The sequence below is a fragment of the Populus euphratica genome, unplaced genomic scaffold, assembly GCF_000495115.2.
Source record: "Populus euphratica unplaced genomic scaffold, PopEup_1.0 scaffold12.1, whole genome shotgun sequence".
NCBI lineage: Eukaryota > Viridiplantae > Streptophyta > Magnoliopsida > Malpighiales > Salicaceae > Populus > Populus euphratica.
The window spans coordinates 245321-265884 of NW_011499858.1; the positions used below are offsets into that span (position 1 = coordinate 245321).

At 32.5% G+C, this 20564-nt stretch overlaps 1 protein-coding gene across 4 annotated transcripts; it reads right to left on the bottom strand.

The window, feature by feature from the left end:
* Positions 1–8750: 8750 nt before the first annotated feature.
* LOC105123858 (uncharacterized aarF domain-containing protein kinase At1g79600, chloroplastic-like) lies at positions 8751–20081 on the bottom strand. Of its 4 annotated transcripts, none has more exons than XM_011023616.1 (21): positions 19428–20080; positions 18468–18603; positions 18037–18203; positions 17570–17690; positions 17312–17412; positions 17103–17201; positions 16261–16371; positions 16081–16160; positions 15856–15925; positions 14695–14768; positions 14525–14594; positions 14323–14411; positions 13284–13408; positions 12700–12780; positions 12554–12614; positions 12387–12441; positions 12167–12265; positions 11955–12044; positions 11285–11344; positions 11064–11185; positions 8751–9236 (listed from the first exon to the last, which is right to left on the bottom strand). In XM_011023616.1, the coding sequence occupies exons 1-20, from the start codon at positions 19914–19916 to the stop codon at positions 11069–11071; spliced, it is 2295 nt and encodes a 764-aa protein (XP_011021918.1). In that variant the 5' UTR covers positions 19917–20080; the 3' UTR covers positions 8751–9236; positions 11064–11068. The 4 variants fall into 4 exon arrangements, with proteins under 4 accessions (XP_011021918.1, XP_011021919.1, XP_011021920.1 ...); XM_011023617.1 differs by lacking the exon at positions 8751–9236 and adding an exon at positions 9885–9896; XM_011023618.1 differs by lacking the exon at positions 8751–9236 and adding an exon at positions 10381–10845 and having other exon boundaries at positions 19434–20081.
* Positions 20082–20564: the final 483 nt, after the last annotated feature.

A 20564-nucleotide genomic window follows, 5' to 3' on the forward strand; every position in this document is an offset into this window, starting at 1 on the left:
TTGAACAGTTCCGTTCATGCTAATTAAAGCATGAACAGCAGCGAACGGCGTAGCTAGTTTGCTGGACCGGTTTCGTTCAAAACTTAAAATGTATTAAATTAAATTTGATCTAATAAAATAAAAATAAAAATTAATTTTTATTTTTATTTTATTAGATCAAATTTAATTTAATACATTTTAAGTTTTGAACGAAACCGGTCCAGCAAACTAGCTACGCCGTTCGCTGCTGTTCATGCTTTAATTAGCATGCGTGAATATTGTATGCTACACTATTCAGTGCTGTTCATGCTAATTAAGTTGCATGGACAGTGTAGTATGGCTTTTCACCGCTGTCCATGCTAATTAATCAGCATGAACAGTGCACAAGAACAATGTTTCTAGATATGTCATCATTTACCGTGTTAAAATTCATTAATAATACTTTTGAAATTAAGTTTATAAAATAATTTTAAAAAATATATATTAATATTAATAGTTTTTAATTTAAATATTATAGATTTAACTATTGTTATTACATCATGAAATAAATAATATTTTATATAAAATATTTTTTATTGTTTCATTAAACTATTTACAATTTCATTATGTATGGAATATATCTGATAAGGACTAATTTTTTTGATTTTTCAAATGCGCAACAACATAAGATAAAATATAATTAGGAATAAAATTAGGATTGCGATCAAATTCTGCAAATACCATGTCATCAAGCGATCTCTATTTAATTTATATAGTGTTTTGGAATAATATTAAATACTAATTTTTTAAATAAAATATAATTAAAAATAAAAATTAATTTTTATTTTTATTTTATTAGATCAAATTTAATTTAATACATTTTAATTTTGAACGAAACCGGTCCAGCAAACTAGCTACGCCGTTCGCTGCTGTTCATGCTTTAATTAGCATGAACGGAACTGTTCATGCATGCTAATTAATTAGCATGCGTGAATATTGTATGCTACACTATTCAGTGCTGTTCATGCTAATTAAGTTGCATGGACAGTGTAGTATGGCTTTTCACCGCTGTCCATGCTAATTAATCAGCATGAACAGTGCACAAGAACAATGTTTCTAGATATGTCATCATTTACTGTGTTGGAACACAGTTGAAACAAAAGCACGAGGAAACTGCTTCGTGAGACCCTGCGTTCCAAACACAGGAAAAGTTGGGGTTCATGAACAATAAAACTCTTTTTTTTTTGGTAACTAAACATGCAAGAGCTGACGCAGCCGTAGCCGCTTAAAACATGGCGGCGCCTATCTTAAAGTCTACAATTGCTGGTGGTTCCCTATCCATATCGAGAGAGGATGGAGTTATATGGGCCATCCACTTGATATGAAGATCCCCTAACTGTTGCGAGTGTTTGATACTCGGCACAAACCATGCGGAGGATAGTTAGAGTATTCATTCAAGCATGCGCCTTGTGTTGCCCGGTCAAATTGGACCGGTCAGGCAAGTCACCGGCCGGCCTGCTACTGATTCCACCCGAGATTTGATGATGATACTGGTGAACTCATACAAGTGCATCTGAGGTACATGAGATCATATATAAAATAATTTACGTAAAAAAAGAGTTTATTTATGATGGTTGCTCAGAATCCATTGCAACTAGCAGCAAGTCCAAACAAAACTAATTAAGCTGGCATTAATTGGTGTATGGTGCCGTAAGCGGAGGCCTGTTAAAGGCTTAGGTGAGCTATAGCTGACGTAAAAAATTTATTAATATTTTTTATTAGTTTTATATAAAATAAATTTTTAATTTTTAATTAAGTTATCAAAAAATTCTGAAAATTTAGGTGGAGTTTTCTAATATGATGCTTTAGTTTAGGCTAGAATTTATGAATTTTTGAAGAAATTAAGAAATTTAATGAAAAGTCAGAATTTGATTAATTTTATGTTATTGAGTAATTTTCAATACAACAATTAGATTGAGTTAAAATTTTACGAGAGATTTTAAAATATATTGAATAAAACTTGGTTAAAATTTGAGAATGAACGGAATTTGATAGTGTTAAAAAAAGACCGTCAAGTAAAAGTAAAACAACTCATTAAGAGTAAAATAATTATTTGCTATTAAAAAATAAAATAAATCAACTCTTTTTTTTTATTATTTGTTGACCGGGCAGAAACACAATAGAAAAGAAAAAAAAGCGAGAAAGAAAAGTAAGAGAAAAATATATATAAAAAAAGAGAATAACTTTGTAAACTTACAAAGCTCAATTTATAAAAAATTAATGTAAGAAAGAATCCAGTGAAGAAAAAAAGAATTGAGAAAAGAAAAAAATTGATTATTTTGTTTTTCAATTCACATGAGATTGTTATTTATCCCGGTTGAGAGGTTATTATAATATCGAATCAGATTCGATTATAGATGAAATATATTCCACAAAATATTAATGTAATTTCAATAATGGATTTATTTTTACTTTCACTTTAATTTTATATACTTTTAAATTTATTTTTTAATATTTTAGATAATATATTTAAATTAAAATTTCACTATTAATTTGAAAAATTTATATATATATATATATTAATAATTAATTTAAAAAAAATATATATTTATTTAATAGCTAAAAGGAAGTAAAATTCTTTACTTCGCTTGGCTGTAAGGATCTTATTATTATAAATTTACACAGCCATGTAGAATCCTGGAGACCAGACAGGCCAGCAACTCCCTTACCCTCTTACCTCTCTTTCTCTCAAGATTTATATTTTAGTGAGAAGACACCAAAATAGCCAGCCCATTGGTCTTGAATGTCGAGCTTGTGTTGAGGAATCAGGAGACAGGTCAAGGAAGATGAAAACTGTGACTCAATATACAGATTAGATCAGTGCTAAATGGCTGGTTTTATATAGACGCCATTCAAGATCTCTTGGTCGGTGCTGTCTTTTTCTTTCTTTTCTAATGAGGTTTTCTTCTTCATGTACGTAGTGCACGTGAAATATTGATTGAACTCTTGTATAGCTAGAATGCACATCTCTTACGCCCTTCTGCGTTTCTCTGCTTTTCTTCTTCCATTTCGTTTTTATTGTTCTTGGGAAAACTGAAACCAGTCAACTGCTGGTGGGACATGGAAATTCTGCTAATATGGTCTGTTCTTGATATTTCTTTATTATGTTCTTCCACCAAGTTCAACCCTTCTTTTGCTTTTAATACAAGGATAGCCCCCAAGTTAATATTCAGTGCTTTTCTACCCCGATTCAATCCATCACTCATTACTCTTTCTGGGGCTTATTTCTTGTTTGAATCAATAGTGAAAACTAAAATTCCAGATTTGCGTGCTTTGCTGTTTTTGATTTGAGATGATGACACAGGGGAGAGCTGATCATGAGTGTAGTAGCGGAAAGGACAGGGGAGAGTGCAAGAAAATAGGAGATGGAGGGTCAGAAGAGACTCTTTATGAGAATGAGGGCTCCATATACACTCAGTCTAGTCCTTAGACCATAGGTATTAGTTGGCTAGGGTATGGTCTCAGCCATTGAACATTCGAATCTGCAGAATTAGCAAGTCTATTTCACGGTACCCTTTTTGTTAATCCATCAGCAAATCTCTTTCCATAATGAATGATTTTCCAAATAGGTTCACCTGTTGTTTTTTGGAATTGAGGTGAGGGTAATAATGGTCTAAAATATGCGCAAGCCATATGAGGATTAAAGTTGGAATTTATTTAAGGAAAAAAAAAGAGGATGATGAAAAATCATGAATTTAGAATAACAAGATCGAGATTCATTTCTAATCTCTCCTTCTTGTTTTTTTGTCATTCGTTTGGGATGATGTTTTTAATCATTGCACAGGTTCTGTTTTTTCCTCGTGGTGGCTTTTGTAGATCTAATAGAGAACATAATATTAAAGCAGATGAGCATGGGTGGAAAACAGATCCATGGCGGGGGAACGTGAACAGCTAGATACTATAGTTTATCCATGGAGAGCACATTCAAAAATATATTATATATATGTGAGTGTGTGAAGGTGCTAGCGCTTTTCTAGCGTTGCATTCAGTGCCTTCCAGCAGTTAAAGATATCATTTTATGAAATCATTGAAAGCATACGACATTTTTTTTTTTAGGGTGGTGTGCATGTTCGTCGATAATATAATTTTTTTTTTTTTATATTTATCAAAATTTATATTGATTATGTAAAATTTTAGAGTTGTTATTTTATTTATAATAATTTCAATTTTAATTTTATTATTTTTAATTTTTATTTTTTATTTTTTTCTTTATCCTTTTATAAATTTTTATGTAAAATTTTAGAGTTGTTATTTTATTTATAATAATTTCAATTTTTATTATTTTTAATTTTTATTTTTTATTTTTTTCTTTATCCTTTTATAAATTTTTAATTTGTTTTTAACTTATTCTTTCAATCTCAATTTATAATATTTTTTTAATTTGGTTCTCATTCTTTTTATTAGTTTTTTTTTATCCTTTTGTAAAATTGATTTTACTATTCAATTTTATCCTTTGATCAAAAAATTATTTTAATTTTTTATTTCAATTATGATCCTCATTGTTTTGGTTGTCCTTTTCTTTTGATACATTTTTAAAATTGATTTTTCTTTTCAATTTCACCCTTCCATAAAAAATTAAATTTATTTTTTATTTTCATTTTAGTCCTTATTCTTTTAATTGTTATTTTTTATTTCTTTTTGGTCTTTTTGTATAATTAAAATTATTTTTTCAATTTTATCATTTAACATTTAACAAGTTAACGATCGAGCTTATTGGTTTTTTTATATGTGGTGCTTCTAGTCTAATTAATCAAATCATAGGTTTAAAAAGTTAATAAAAGTTGATATTGTTCTTTTTTTCTCTAGTTTTTATAATTTGACATTGGTTTTTCTTATAAAAAAATAGGTTTTATGTCTTTCTTCATTTTTTTTTCATCAGATTATCCTAATCTCTTAACTTAGATTGTTGGTTTAGCTGGATAACTCAGATTGACTCGATTCTAATTACCCAAGTTACAAGTTTGTCATGCTAAATCAGGTTAACCTGTGTAAGTTTTTTGAGGTCTTTCTTTCACCTAACTCCACCCTTTAGTATTCAATGAGTGGAGAATTGAGTTCATCATTTATCTTTTTTTTGAAAAAATATTTTTTCCTAAAAAAAATTTTCCATGGTTTATTATGATTTTTTAAATTTAGTCAATCTATTATTGTTTTTTTTCATATATATAATTTAATTAAAATAAAACTAATTTATTTGATGTGACCGGGCCTATGACCCGATTAGTGCATCTTTTTCCATTCTTTAAAAAACATTTATTACACTAAACCTTCATTTGTTTATTTTGCAAGAAAGAAACCCAATATCACCATGTAATGCAAGTCAATTTAAATAGTATAGTAGTAAATAGAATGTTATGTGATATTACAGAATATAATATATGTGATATTATTTATTTAAAACAATTCTGAAATTATAGATATGATATTATTAAGGAGCAATATTAATATTTTATCATTTATAAGATTTTTAGATTTTCTTATAAATAGAATGTTATGCCTTTTATTTTCTATATAGTAGTAAATAGTATAGAAACTAAGTTACATAATAATACCTGAAAAACATAAAAGAAAAAAGTTAGTATTCAAAGACATAACAATCCTTCTCTTCTAAAAGAGTTTAAGAGAATCCCTACTGGTGATTCATTTGAATTATGATTAGAAATCGAACACTTGAACAACTTATGACATACAACAACCTAATTTTAAAATAATTATTTAAAATTAAAAAAAACATAATTTTTATATAATATTTATATAAACATTAAATAATTATAGACTTTCCTAACAAGATCTTAGAGGTGATATTAGCAAGTGTGAAAAGCAATCACACAAACTTGATTTCTATGATATAATTTTTTTATTTGAATAAATATAAATAAAAAATATAATAAAAAATTAAAAAGTGATTGGTCAACTAGCGTGTGGAAGGTGCTAGCGCTTTTCTAGTGGTGCATATAGCGCCTTCCAGCAACAAAAGATATCCTTTTATCAAATCATTGAAAGCATAACGATATCTTTTTATTTTTAGGGTGGCATGTATGATCGTTGATGATATAATTTTTTCTTTTTTTGGCTCTACACCCATCAAAATTTGCACTGATTATGTAAAATTTTAGAGTTGTCCTCTTATTTATGAGGATTTCAAATTTTATCATTATTCTTTTAATTTTTATTTTTTTTCTTTACCCTTTTATAAACTTTTAATTTGTTTTCAACTTTATCTTTCAATCTCAATTTATAATATTTTTTCAATTTGATTCTCATTCTTTTTATTAGTTTTTTTCATCCTTTTGTTAAATTGATTTTACTATTCAATTTCACCCTTTAATCAAAAAATTATTTTGATTTTTTATTTCAATTTTGATCCCCATTGTTTTGGTTGTCTTTTTATTTTGAGACATTTTTAAAATTGATTTTTCTTTTCAATCTTTTGAGACATTTTTAAAATTGATTTTTTTTTCAATTTCACCCTTCCATAAAAAAATAAATTTATTTTTTATTTTTATTTTAGTATTTATTATTTTAATTGTTATTTTTATTTGCTTTTGGCTCTTTTTGTATAATTAAAATTATTTTTTCAATTTTATCATTTAACATTTAACAAGTTAAGGATCGAGCTTATTAGTTTTTTCATATATGGTACTTCCAGTCTAATTAATTAAATCACAGGTTTAAAAAGTTAATGAGAGTTGACATTTTTTTTTTCTTCTAGCTTTTATAATTGCACATTGATTTTTTTTTTTATAAAAAAATAGGTTTTATGTCTTTCTTCGTTTTTTTTCATCAGATTATCCTAATCTCTTCACTTAGATTGTTGGTTTAGCTGGATAACTCAGATTGACTCGATTCTAATTACCCAAGTTACAAGTTTGTCATGCTAAATCAGGTTAACCTGGATAAGTTTTTTGAGGTCTTTCTTTCTCCTAACTCCACCCTTTAGTATTCAATGAGTGGAGAATTGAGTTCATCATTTATCTTTTTTTTGAAAAAATATTTTTTCCATGGTTTATTATGATTTTTTTAATTTAGTCAAGCTATTTTTTTTCATATATATAATTTAATTAAAATAAAAATTAATTTATTTGATGTGACCGGGTCTATGACCAAATTAGTGCATCTTTCTCCATTCTTTAAAAAACATTTATTAGCACTTGAGGGTCTAACTCAGTTGTCAACTGCAAGGCTTGCTTTGCGACTGTCCCGAGTTCGATCCTTTCAATGCACTAGCTTGTCACTCCTGTAGTGTCTTACCTGCCTACTGGACTTGCAAGATGTTCAGTAGGTCCGGGGATTAGTCGTGGTGGGCATAAGCTGGCCCGGACACCTCGGATTATAAAAAAAAAACATTTATTACACTAAACCTTCATTTATTTATTTTGCAAGAAAGAAACCTAATATCACCATGTAATGCAGGTCGGTTTAAATAGTATAGTAGTAAATAGAATGTTATGTGATATTATTTATTTAAAACAATCCTGAAATTATAGATATGATATTATTAAGGAGGAATATTAATATTTTATCATTTATAGGGTTTTTAGATTTTCTTATAAATAGAATGTTATGCTTTTTATTTTTTATATAGTAGTAAATACTATAGAAACTATGTAAGTTACATAATACCTAAAAAACATAAAAGAAAATAGTTAGTATTTAAAGATATAACAATCCTTCTCTTCTAAAAGATTTTAGGAGAATCCCTACTAGTAATTCATTTGAATTATCATTAGAAATCGAATACTTGGACAACTTATGATATATGACAACTTAATTTTAAAACAATTATTTAAAATTAAAAAAAACATATAATTTTTATATAATATTTATATAAACCTTAAATAATCATATACTTCCTCTAATATTAGCATGTGTGAAAAGCAATCACACAAACTTGATTTACGCACGACTTAACAACTAATTTTTGGCTAGAATATATGGTAAGACACATTTTCTTCTCTTTTACATTCTTATGATTTTTGGCTAGAATATGTGGTAAGACACATTTTCTTCTCTTTTACATTCTTATATATGATTTTTGACATGTAGCACGCTAAAAGAGTAATATAACTTAAACTATATTGATGTGTTATTGATATTTTTAATTATACCTTATCATACATGAATCTAATGAATTGATCACATTATAACATAATCTCTCATTTGTATGTTAGATATTATTTGTTCTTTGAGTTTTGAAAAACTTATCATTGTATTTCAAGTATTATAGCATGTGTTACCGAATACAATATAAACCATTAAGAAGGGCTCTTGTCTATAATCTAAGTTGGTATACCCAACACTTCTCCGCATGGGCTTCTTTATTTTGATACTCATCTTGTAAATATCATCTATAATATTATGGGTAACTTGATCTTTTCCATTACAATAATTTCTCAGTTATTCTTTTAGGATGACATGTAGATATATGCATGCATACATGCTATGATCTAGTATACAGAGATTGTTCTTAAGGATTTTAATTTTGAATTGATTGGTAAAAGCTCTCGTCCCAACTGCACTTAACACTAGCAATTGTAAGAGTCACTTTTGCAGAATGAGAAGAACAGGAAAATGAGAAGAACAGGAGCACATTATACGTATGCAGTCTAAAAAGTGATAGATTCAGAAGTCTTTCAGAGAGACATGAAATTTGTAAAGCTTTCAGAAACTCTCTCTTCAATTTCCAATACGCGAGTCCATGTAACTCAGATCCTGTTGTGGAAATTTCCAACTGGATAAATCTTTAGATTCATTCTTCACGAAAAAAATAGATTACATTATATTATATTACAGTATTATACACAGTATATGGACATAGCACCTCGTGGAATTATGATGGAATGCTTCACTACGTACTAGCGTTGATAACAGGTAGAGCTAATACACAAGTATCTTCTTATATATATTACACAAATCCCTCAGCACTGGGGCTTAAACTGGTAGAAGTGGTATACCTCAGGAGATGCTCCTAACAGGACGAGAAATATTGCAACATGGCTTTGGCAGAATGATTAAAAATCTGGACGAAGAAGTTGGTTCAGGCATCTTCCAGAAAACACAGCACAGGTATTCCGCCTTGATGTTTCTACTTTGTAAGTATTGGTTCATTATAAACCAGGAACCAAGAACATCAAATAACATGCTCATCAATATCGATCTTTGACATGTGGAAAGCTTGCAATCAAGTGTTTCACATGAGCTGAATCTCTATTCTAAATCTGCAGAAACTCACTAAATGAATCAGCATAACAAGGAACAGCATAGGGTAGAATCTTAAAGGTAAGTAGAATGCGACGCGCTGTAGTGGAGAAGAAACAATGGTGATGTGTCTTTCCATGACATTGTATCATCATCATATTAGGTTCTACCAAACATATGCAAGTAGAAAAATCCACGGAGCTTCACACTCGTGCAGGATAGGCGTGCAAGCAGACTTGATTTCATGGAAGCGCATTACAAATTAGAAGGTTTCAATTGGTTGTGTTGTGGTCAGATTATCAAATACTATTGTCTTTCTAAATGGCAATGCATCTGGTTTCTTAAAAATCATGACAGTATTCATGAAATCTACAGCTAACAAATTATACGAGAACACCAATGCACTTATTTATAATTCAAAGAGTAGTGTGGTAGCTGATGGTTCTATAGCAGAAGAACAGCATTATTAGTGATAAAACCCTTAGCCAATCTGAAGTGACCAGCTTTCGAAGCCTATGATACCAGAATACCTCAGAAGTTGATGCTTAACTAATGAACAATCACTTACGGATGATAATCCAGGAGTGCAGAAGAGATTTTTTTAACAAAAAAATAAAAAGAAGAAAAGAATCCATGGTGTATTTTGCTTCTTCCAAATTAGGATCCAGTATACTCTACATCTCTTAGCGGAGCAGAGGCCAAGAAAATACATGAAGACCTTCGATATGGATCTTATCATTGTTCAGCACGGATGATTTACAAAAGAACCTCCAAAGAAAATATGTGTTTGAAGCAAATATCATAGATGTTTCTACAAACCCATTTTGAAGTATTGAACCTGGAATCGAGTTCAGAATTATAGGATCCTCTAGGATTCTCATAATTTTCAGCGTAAGCTGATTCAGCTGGATCTTTGAAACTTACTAGTACGAGTTTCTAATACAGGCTAGTTCTGATGGCTTGCTTTGTATGCTTTTCTCACAGGAATTAAGATTTCATTGTCGACAACGTCTTCAGCAAAGAAATATAATTTGAGTTATTGCTACCATTAGGATATCTATCATTCTCTTAGCTATCACTCCCAGAGAAGATATCATTTCAGTGATAGCTGCCAGCTTCCCCAGCAACTCAAGTCATTGAGCACGGCCAGCATTCAAATTTACATTCTTAAGGTCGGTCAGTCGGCTTTTATTGGCAATTTCTATCATAATAAGAATTAATTATCACGTTCCACCACCTACATTGAGTGTGATATTAAATTTCCAAGAATAACTGTGAATACATGTACATAGCTGGAGAACTACAAACAGAGAGAGGTGAATGAAATTGAGATTAAGAACCATGTGCAACTAGCATTTGGTGTAATCTATATGAGTCTCTTAGCTGAATAGACAATCTTCCTGTCCTCCGCTCAACTCTATTGCAGCTGAATGTTTGTGCGGAACATCATATAAGAAAACACACTGCTCACTGCAGATAATCCCTTGCAAGTCACTTTGACCATCTCTGTTTTATGGTAATTCCACATGGTGTTCGATGCTTTATTACTGAACAGTTTGCTCAAAAAAGCAGATTTCACTTGTTAAAGCACTTGGGTAAGTACCATAACGATCTGTTCAGGCTGTTTCACTAGAAAATGACAAGAGAGAGGGATGAATGAGGGAAGCAATTGAATTGATGAAAAAAAGGTCTCTATTGAAGAAGAAAGAAAATCACTCAGCAACCCATGGTTTGTATTTATTCAAGTCCTTCTCTATGTCATCTGATATAGCCTCGCTCATTGTACAATTTTGTATCAAAGTAAGAACACCTAGAGAAAGATGCATAATACAAGAAAGTATGCTTACTTAGGTTAAGCAGTTCCTGTTATCAACCTTTCCTGTTGATCTAACCTTTTCACCTTTATAATGCCAAAGAGAACTTGGAAACTGAAAAATGCACAAAGGATGGATGCTGCAGTAGCTGGTACCTAGGAAAGATGACACATTTAAACAAATGATTATTCAAGATCAAGAAGAAAGATGCAAAATAATGCCATAGCAAACACAAATTACTGCTTATGGCTTACTCGAATGGAGTTGAGAAATAAAATCGTTGCAAGGTTAATTAGACTTCCAGCAGCTACAGCCTGTTGATTGGTTAAAAAGGATGTTACCAACAATTACATATTCAGATCCAGACACATCGCAACATATTAAGTAAAAAATTTATGTTTCAGTATAGACTCCATAAAATATTTATTTTTCTGTACAAACTAATAAAAAAAATGCATACAAGCATGGTTCTTGTGTTTCAACTTAACCAATGAAGTGGCAGGCAAGCCAACTATAATTCTAGACCAGCTAAAATGCCATAAATGCACGAGTTCACTGATTTAATTTTTTTGCTATACATGCAAATTCAGTATTTTTTTTTTTAATGCAGAAACAGCATTGATGGTGAAAATGTTAAAGACAACCATCTTGTTCAAACTTATTAACAAAAAATCACAACCAAGGTAAATTCCTCTATCACTATTTATACAAGTTTTCGGCATGATTGGAAACATGTGTCATGTCCTGAAGTAGCTAACATGCAAATTTTCAACAGAAGCATAGTTCAAATATGTCAAAACATGAATAGTGCATTCAGTGATAAATGAGGAAATATTAACATTGTGTTCAATGAAACCTAAATGAAAGAAAAACAAGAATTCGATGAGCATGATTTCCCCAAAGTCATAAGACAGATTAACTCACACTCCCTACTGTCTTCTGAACAGCTGCAACACGCTGGAATGCCCTCTCAGCCTCCAGAGTTCGAACTCGAAGCTTCAAATCACCTTGCTCCTGCAATATAGGGTTGATTGCTGAGTAACAAGTATGGAAGAGTGGAATCCACAGGCTTGATATGAAGCAGTAGAATCATTAAAATACAAATTAAAAATACACAGGGGACTCCTGAATCCTACCAATCGTTGGATAGTTTCAGCAAGCTTTTGCACTCTATCAGCCTGTCTAAATAAGTTGTGGAATGCACGAGACTGCCTGTCCCACCTCTTTCTGAAGTCCTGAAACATTTACTGGATTGGTTATGAAAATAAGACCACATATTATGTTCAATGCACAGGGTTAGACTACAGTAAGATGGTCCTACTTCAAGAGAACTAAACAGAGAAATAAAATCTCTACCTTCAAGAGAACTTCAACTCCAGCTTCACGAAATCTTAGCAGCTCGAGTGCATAGCTGAAAGATAATGCATGCAGGATATGTAAGGCATATAATTTACATACCCAACCTAATTTTAGAAATCTCCTAAGAACATTTAGAAAATTGCAGCAGTAGCTGCATCACTCACGGTTTGGCAATCTCGGTAATATCAAACCGAGGGTCAAGGCCTTTCCCAATGCCATCCAATACTGCAGAGAAAATAATTTCTTGTCTACTGTTAATGTTGCGCATAGCATTGCATAACAAAGATCCCACCAAATTACAGTACTTCACCTGAAAATGCTCTCACAACAAATGTGAAAGTGGCAGGGAAACGGAAAGGGTGATCTGCTGCAATGGATAATAAATCTTCCCCTGTTAAGAGAGTGTAGCATTATGAGCTGCAGTTTTCTAAATGTTTGTGGAAATGAGTTGAAAGCTTCGAAGTGCAATATCTTATCCAAACTAGAGAATTTGCACAATCAATTGGACAACGAAGTTCAATGGAAGAGCAGGTGTATCCTCTACTAAGACTTGAATTTAATTATCCCAGATTGAGAAACAATTTCAACTCATCTAAACCTCTATCCAAAACTAGTTGGGAATCCACATCCTAAGATTGAGAACAAAGAAAGAAAATTAAAACAAAGAAAACTTGAGTGATACGTGTTAAACTAATAGACACCTATTAATTGTATGTATATATTAACAACAGTTGCTTTTGTGCAGATGCCAACAGAAAGTGAGAAGATCTCACCACCTTCCTATTTGGAAATATATTTTACTAATATTAGATACCAATATATGTAATGGGCATTTCCATGACTTCCGTCAAAGAATTTGGAAACTCAAATATAGAACAACACTATAGAAATTACCTATTGCAGCCAGACGTTGCTTCCTTTTCTCCATCTTTTCCTCCTTGGTCAATTGTTTTTTAAATCCAAGTTCTGTTGTTGCCATTTCTCTCTCTCTTCTTTGAGCAGCAAGACGCTCTTCAAAACTGCCAAACTTTGAGATTAGAATTTTGTGTTTATAGGTTGAACAAATAAACATCAATACATCACTTATTAAATTATCCTAAGGTAGTTTCAACATTCCCACTTTGCTTCACCGTGCAACCTATCAAAGTGTCAGTAAATTAACAGGCTTTTTGGCATCACAGTATATGTGATTCAAAATGAATGCCCAGCTTCTCCTCTCGGTCTCTTGTAATGACTGTCCCCAGTTTCACTTCATCAGAGAATGCCACAATCTTAAGAACCTCCCTCTCAATTTTTCTATTCAATATCCACCTTGGGACCTTGAAACAAGAGCATGATGGAAAGGTTATGCCTTCTTCCACCAAATGAGACAATCCTCAGTCATTTACGCTTGATCTCTGATATTTCTCATACCAGCTGAGCAGCTAAACCTTAATAACAGTAAAGACAGGAGCAATACTTCAGTCAAGATCCTCTCTCCTTGTTCAATCTGGGCTAGAGACTTAACCCTTGATCAATCTAAGCCATCAGCCTAGGTTCCTTCTTCTGTTGATCAGCCGAGCCTCTAACCTATCCTTGAACTTCCCACCTTGGAAGATTTTGTAAATTCGTTGGAGTTAAATTATTAGTCATTATTATAGGAATAGAATGGCACAGACAACTTTGAGCAGAATTTTCTTCCTATCAAGAAAAACTTTTAGATGATCCCTATGAGTGTTCTAATTTAGCATCCAAAAGTGTCTATAATTACCAATAGCCTCATCCTCCCTCACAATATTTATTTTTGTCTTTGAGATTGTTCCAAATGCTACCCAAATCAGCAGATGAGGAATTAGTCAAAACTACCCAATGTTGTATTTTGAATAAATAATAAAGATAGTGATAACAATAAATGAAAGACAACCCAACCAGTTATCCTTTTCTTTCAAAGCACCTGTTGAGGAAGAATTGTGCAGTTCGTCTGACAGCTGTCATATCTCCAGTAGGCACAAGGACACCCATTTGTACCATTGCCTCAAGGACCTGCACTAGCATAGAAATCCATCAGACCATACAAACTGTGGCATGCTAAGTTTGTCAAATAAGAAAAGGGAAACCTGGCCCCATGGACCACCATACTTAAGACACACAATCACCTTATCTGGATCCTTTTCATAAACTCCATAGAATGTTTCCAGCAACCCTTCTCGAATGTTTGGACTGATACTGCAATATGCAAAGGTGAAGGACAGTCATCATTTGAAACTTGATAATGGACTTGGTTGGTATACTAATTGAAGGTAGCCAGAAGAGGACCAAACAGTACCTTCCCATCATTCCAAAATCATAAAAGATCAACCTTCCCCCATTGACATCATCAACAGCAATATTTCCTGGATGCTGCAGAGAAATAAATGAGATCTGGTCACATACTCAACGAACTTCAGATGCCTTTAAGGAATCATGAAATAGAAGGATCACATATCCCTCATCTTTAAAATGAGAAATAATCATAAAACAATTTTAGGAAAGCTTTGAGGACTCTGACTATCAACGCATGTCAAAGCTGTTAGATTGTATCCAAACTTTCCTTTATTGTTCAAAAGGACAACTTCTTTTTCCATTTGATTGGACCAGAAATTTATTGGCACAGCCACAAAGGAATGAAGCTTCAACGTGTTTAGGATGCATGTGTCAAATACAGTGACTACATCTGCTTTTGGTCTAATTTACCTCTCTCTTCTATGAGGTTTCAGATGAAGTTCAATGACCTCTCCAAGTCCCACTTCCTCTGTGATAAGTGTGAAATCAATTTCTAATTCTAGATGTCTCTGGCATCCCTCCATATTTCAAATGTAGAATCGTCTTCACATAGCAAGCACTAAATTAAAATCATATCTGTTTCATGATTCAACTCAAGACACTATCCATACTCATGCAACATCATTTTAAAAATTAATGATGCTATTATTTTGAATTAAGGGAAACAAAAGCATGTCAAAGAAACTCTAAATCCTATCAGCATCAAGTAAGGTAACCTATGATACACTGCAGTCAGAAAATTAAAAACCCCTCTTCAGATGACTATCGAGCATCACCTGCTGAAATTTTGAAACAACAATAAATAAGACTTCTAAGAACATTTTCTCATGAAAATTGAGATTTCAGGTCAATGCATGTCGATCACACCTCAAGATGCAAGGCATATGGTTAATCAAGCTTTTCATCCAAGGAATCTAAAAACCTTGCACCTTCAGCATCTCCAGCAGAATTTTCTAGATCTCTGTTTTTTTTTCTTTTTTTACTTAGGAGGTAAGCTTTTCAATAAAGACCTTACATGCCCTTGAAATAATCTGTGTATCCTCATATGAAAGTACAGTAAGCTCAGAATTCAGGTTCACTTTCTCAAATAATTTTGTCATACTGAGAATCTTAAATAGCAAATATTTCAACTACCAATAAAAACTGAAAATGGCAGTAAAATCACAGGATCAGCATGGAAGAATCCATGAGATAGAATTTGTTCCAAATAAGATTCAACCGCATATCGTCCCAATCTGCAGAGCATGATAAAGACGAAGATTTTTAGCTGACAATAAAGTAATTTTTTTCCTATACTAAATCACACAAGTACAAGCACTGAAAGGACAAGAGTTAAAGGTAGAATGTTAATATGATTTCACCGAGATTAATAGCAGGAGATTATCTTAACCTTTTGCGATCAACACCCAATTGATCTAAAGCTTGAATTTTGTTTATTTTGATCCCTGGGACATACTCCATTGTCAGAACCTACATTCAGATGAATAAATAAAGGAGCAAGAGGTTACAAATAACTTTAGAAATAGTGTTTTATAAGGGAAAAAACAGTGCTTAAGTTCATAATTAGAACCTGTGGAGTGGTGTATTCCCAATATATTGTTGGGACTTTTACATATTCCATCTTTTCGAAATTACTTGCAAACAATTCTGCATTAGCAGCTTCCTTAGTATAATCAATCTCCTGAAAATGTCAAATACTATTAGCCGTTGCAATCAGAAAACCGAACTGTAATGCAGAACCATAATAAATTATGTTAATGACCCCTAGGCACAAGACCTGCAAGTTAAACCATAATTAAATTTAAAAACTTAAATGTACAATTTTATTGAATTTCTTAAAAGTAGAGAAAATTAATCTAAAAAGGCATTACTAGTCATTTTGTACTAGGTTGCATGCTGTTAGAGCTCATTTATGTGGTTAAATCATAGGCTGCATGTATTTGATCACTCATTTCTTGAGGTCTTCCCTTTTATCTCCCTACTCATCCATGTCACTTATCCTGACTTTAACTAGACTAAAGATTGTCAAAATCTTGTTTCTTGAAGCATGACCATCCTAATGTTCATTTAATTTGCAACTCTATCCCAGGCATGTGTTTGATTGCAACAACAACCAACATTAAATGAGGGGCTTCCCTTCTGTCCTCCTACTCATCTATGTCCCACATCCTGATTTCAATTTGATTAAGATGGTGAGAATGTTGTTTCAAGAAGCAGGACCATCTTAGTGCTCAATTCATTTCAAATTTATCAAAAACCTCAATGCTTAACTTACAACACCAGGTTAAGGAAAAAACATTAATTATTGCAAACAGCAAAACTTTGACTTGGGAAACTGGAGTAAAAGAATAGATGCCACTTGTTTTTTCCCGAGCAATCAGGAAGATGAGGTCATAAAGGGAACACTGCTACCTGATACAAGACACTTGCACATTCATCATATATTGCAACCCAGTCCCTCTTTGCACCATCTGACTTTGGGTCAACCTTTTGAAGATATTCAGCTATTACCTGGAAACAATTAGCAACTAGGCGATGCTTCATATATCTCAAGACTTTTAAACCCTCATGGCCCCACCAAAAGTGATGCAAGGAATTTCTAAAGTATAAAGGAAACTAACCCTCAGGTTTTTTAGGTCAATATCAAAAAGATCCTTGAGACCAGGTCTTTGGACTTTAATCACAACTTCCTGTCCTTTCAATCTTGCACGGTGAACTTGACCTACATTAAGAAACAGAGGGGGGAAAGGAAGAACAAGAAAGAAATTGCAACGTTAGATTTTTCTTTCTTATCATCAATTGCATCAGAAAAAAAAGTCAAAACAGCAAATTGCAAAAGTTTCCCCATCAAAAAACAACCAAAATGAAATAACAATCACCAAGACTTGCAGCAGCTATGGGTTCATAGTCAAACTGATCAAAGATATCATCCACTGGAGCTCCAAGCTCTTCCTCAACAATAGAAACAGCAGTCTCTGATGGAAATGGAGGAACTTGATCCTGAAAGAATACATCAATTTAGACCATCCCAAATAAATCACGAACCCCAAATAAATGGACTATAGAAGAAAATTGAACCAACTGAAGAATACATACAATGAGAAGCCTTTTTTGCTAAGAAGGTTTTGGGAATGTGGTAACGGTTGTTTTTCAAAGTGCTTCTCACTCAAAAATGCATTAAAATAATGTTTTTTCATTTTTTAAATTCATTTTTGACATCAGCAAATCAAAAGGATTCAAAAACACTAAAAAAATATTAATTTGAAGCAAAAATAAAATCAAATTTTGATGAAAAGCAGGTTGAAACTCAATGTAAAACACCCAATATCAAAAGAAAAGTCTTGACCTGAAGCTCGGACAATTGATCAACATATTCTTGAGCAAGAATATCCACTCTTGTAGAGAACTGCTGACCAATTTTTATGAATGTTGGACCTAATCTTAATATGCTTTCCTTTAACCACTTGGCAAGGGCCTTCCTCCTTGCAACTTTTTTCTCCTCTGTCATGCCTCCTGCATATTTTCATTTGTATAATCAGACAGACCAGCAAAGGATAAAAAGGGAAAACTTAGCAAGATAAATCTAGAGGCTGATCATCCTGATAAATTAATAATTTCCGTAAAACTCATGGGTTATTGAGAGCTCCAGTCACACAAATCAGACCTGAAGTACAAATACAAGAGCAACAACATCCGAAAACTACATGCTGATGATTCAAAATTTAAATTATATTTTTTTACCACTCAACCAATACCAATCAACTAGAAATCACTTACCTCGATAAGAGAATTTTTGGTTGTTCAGCCAAGCCTTGAAGATAAATGTTAAAACAAATCCCCATATTTCCAAAGTCCTTTGTATTGTTGAGTAGGTCTTGAATCTACTCCAACGCCCTCCAGGTGCAACAGAAACCTGCAAGAACATGAATTGTCATCCCAAACAAACAGTGTTTCAGAACCCAGATTTCATGGGAAATGCAATTGTGCTCAGCCATGAGGTGGTAGCACGATGAAGCCTGAATTAAATAGGGAGTTATACTATTGAGGTAATTCTATCTCCATGACCTCTGGTAAGACCATACAGGACTAGAAACTTGCAAAGACAGCATATCCCGAAATGAAAAGCTTGCAATCTTGCTGAACTAAAGTATCTCAGTCATTCTCCTATCACAAAGCCTCATGTCTTGCTTAACAACAAACCAGATCCCTTCCGTCAGAGTTGCTACAGGCTCAACTTTATTCTCCGATGCTTGAATTACCATCCGAAGAAAGATAATCTGCTGATAAACAACCAACTGGTAGGGCACATTTCCTAAAATGGACATCAATCTCAAGTTCTCCAGGAATCCACTCATACTTGTCTCATGTTATATCTATGATACAAATGGAAACTGTGGACTAAGCGTACAAGTATTACTAACAAGTGACGATGCATGCAAGATTACTATTTATAAACCAAAATGATGGTATTCCCCCTTTTTTTTCCTTTAGATTGAGAGATCATTGGTGCTTGCTCTTCATTCCCTTAACCCTCTCAGCCCAGTTATGAGCCAAACTTTAATCAAGATTGCTTAGCACAACACAAAGTAAGAAGTTAAACTAGTTAGTTAGCGATAATCAGTTCTTTCTTTAACTAAATTCAAATCAAGCACGTAAATTCTAGGACCCATTTATTTCCTATGAAACAAAACAATCAAGCAAAACTTCTTTAAATGATGAAAATAAAAGAAATAAAACCTCAACTTGTTGACCAGCACGCTTAAACCAAGCCTCTTCTTTCCCAATTTCCTCTATCCTCTTCTTCCTTCCATCCTCCTTCAACCCTTCCTTTTCCTCCTCCCCCACAATCTTCGCCGTCGCCGTGGCTGCCACACCATTTCCACTCGCATACTTCATCAAACTCCCATTACTACTACTCTCTCCCTCCTCCACACTCACAACTCTACCATTTACAGACCTCTCCACTGATCCATTCACTCTTCCGTTCCCATTTCCATTCAGTTCTTTCAAAATTTCTCGCTCTCTCTTCTCGATCACTGCAGTATCCTCACTCAAAGCTCGAACCACTGGAGTCCGAAGAGGAATATTGAATTTAAGTTTTTTACTAGAAACATTTAGTTTAGAAAGAGAGTGTCTAGAGAGAGGAAGCAGGTGGTGGTGATGTTTCCGAGTTCTGGTTTGTGGAGAGAGAAAAGTGAGCTCTGGTAGGGGTAAAGAAGAAGCCATTAATGGAGATTTTGATTTTGTTATTTCAAATCAAAACCCTAATCTTCATGTCTTTTTTAATTATTTTTCTTGTATTGAGTCTGTTTGTGCTCAAGAGATTTGTGGTACAAGAATGAAGCAGAGGAGAGTTTGGACAAGGAGAAGAACAAGACAGGGATGGAGCGTGTTTTCAATCGGGAAAAAAAATAAATTATTGTAGTGGTACTTTTAATTTGAGAAACTACATATCAGTCTCTCAACTCTTCATATAGTTCAATTGTATCCTAAAATTGAGAAACATTGTCCTAAAACGAAATGCAATAATTAACAAAATCCGTTATTAGGGTTGATGTCTCTGTGTGTGTATTTTTATTTTTATTTTAATCAAACTAGTATATCTTTGGATAACAAAATTGGAGCTGGTGATTGTAAATGAAAATTCAATGTTTGAATTAGGAGCATTTTATTTAAGGTATGGTGATGGAAATATAATACCATATAAAAGCAACAATAAGTGATAAAACAATTAAATTTAATAAATTAGAACCAATTAATTATAATAAGAAAATATATATTATCGTTCTTTAAAATAGTATAAGTTTTTGTTTTTCACTGCTTCTAAAAAAAATAAATTATAAAAATTATACATAAATAAAATTTGTTTGTAAT

Coding starts and splice junctions, on each gene's coding strand:
- LOC105123858 (XM_011023616.1), bottom strand. CDS start 19,916: ATGGCTTCTTCTTTACCCCTACCAGAGCTCACTTTTCTCTCTCCACAA. Junction 16,161..16,260: donor GGGAATACACCACTCCACAG/GTTCTAATTATG, acceptor ATCTGAATGTAG/GTTCTGACAATGGAGTATGT. Junction 12,266..12,386: donor GAGTTGAAGTTCTCTTGAAG/GTAGAGATTTTA, acceptor TAAATGTTTCAG/GACTTCAGAAAGAGGTGGGA.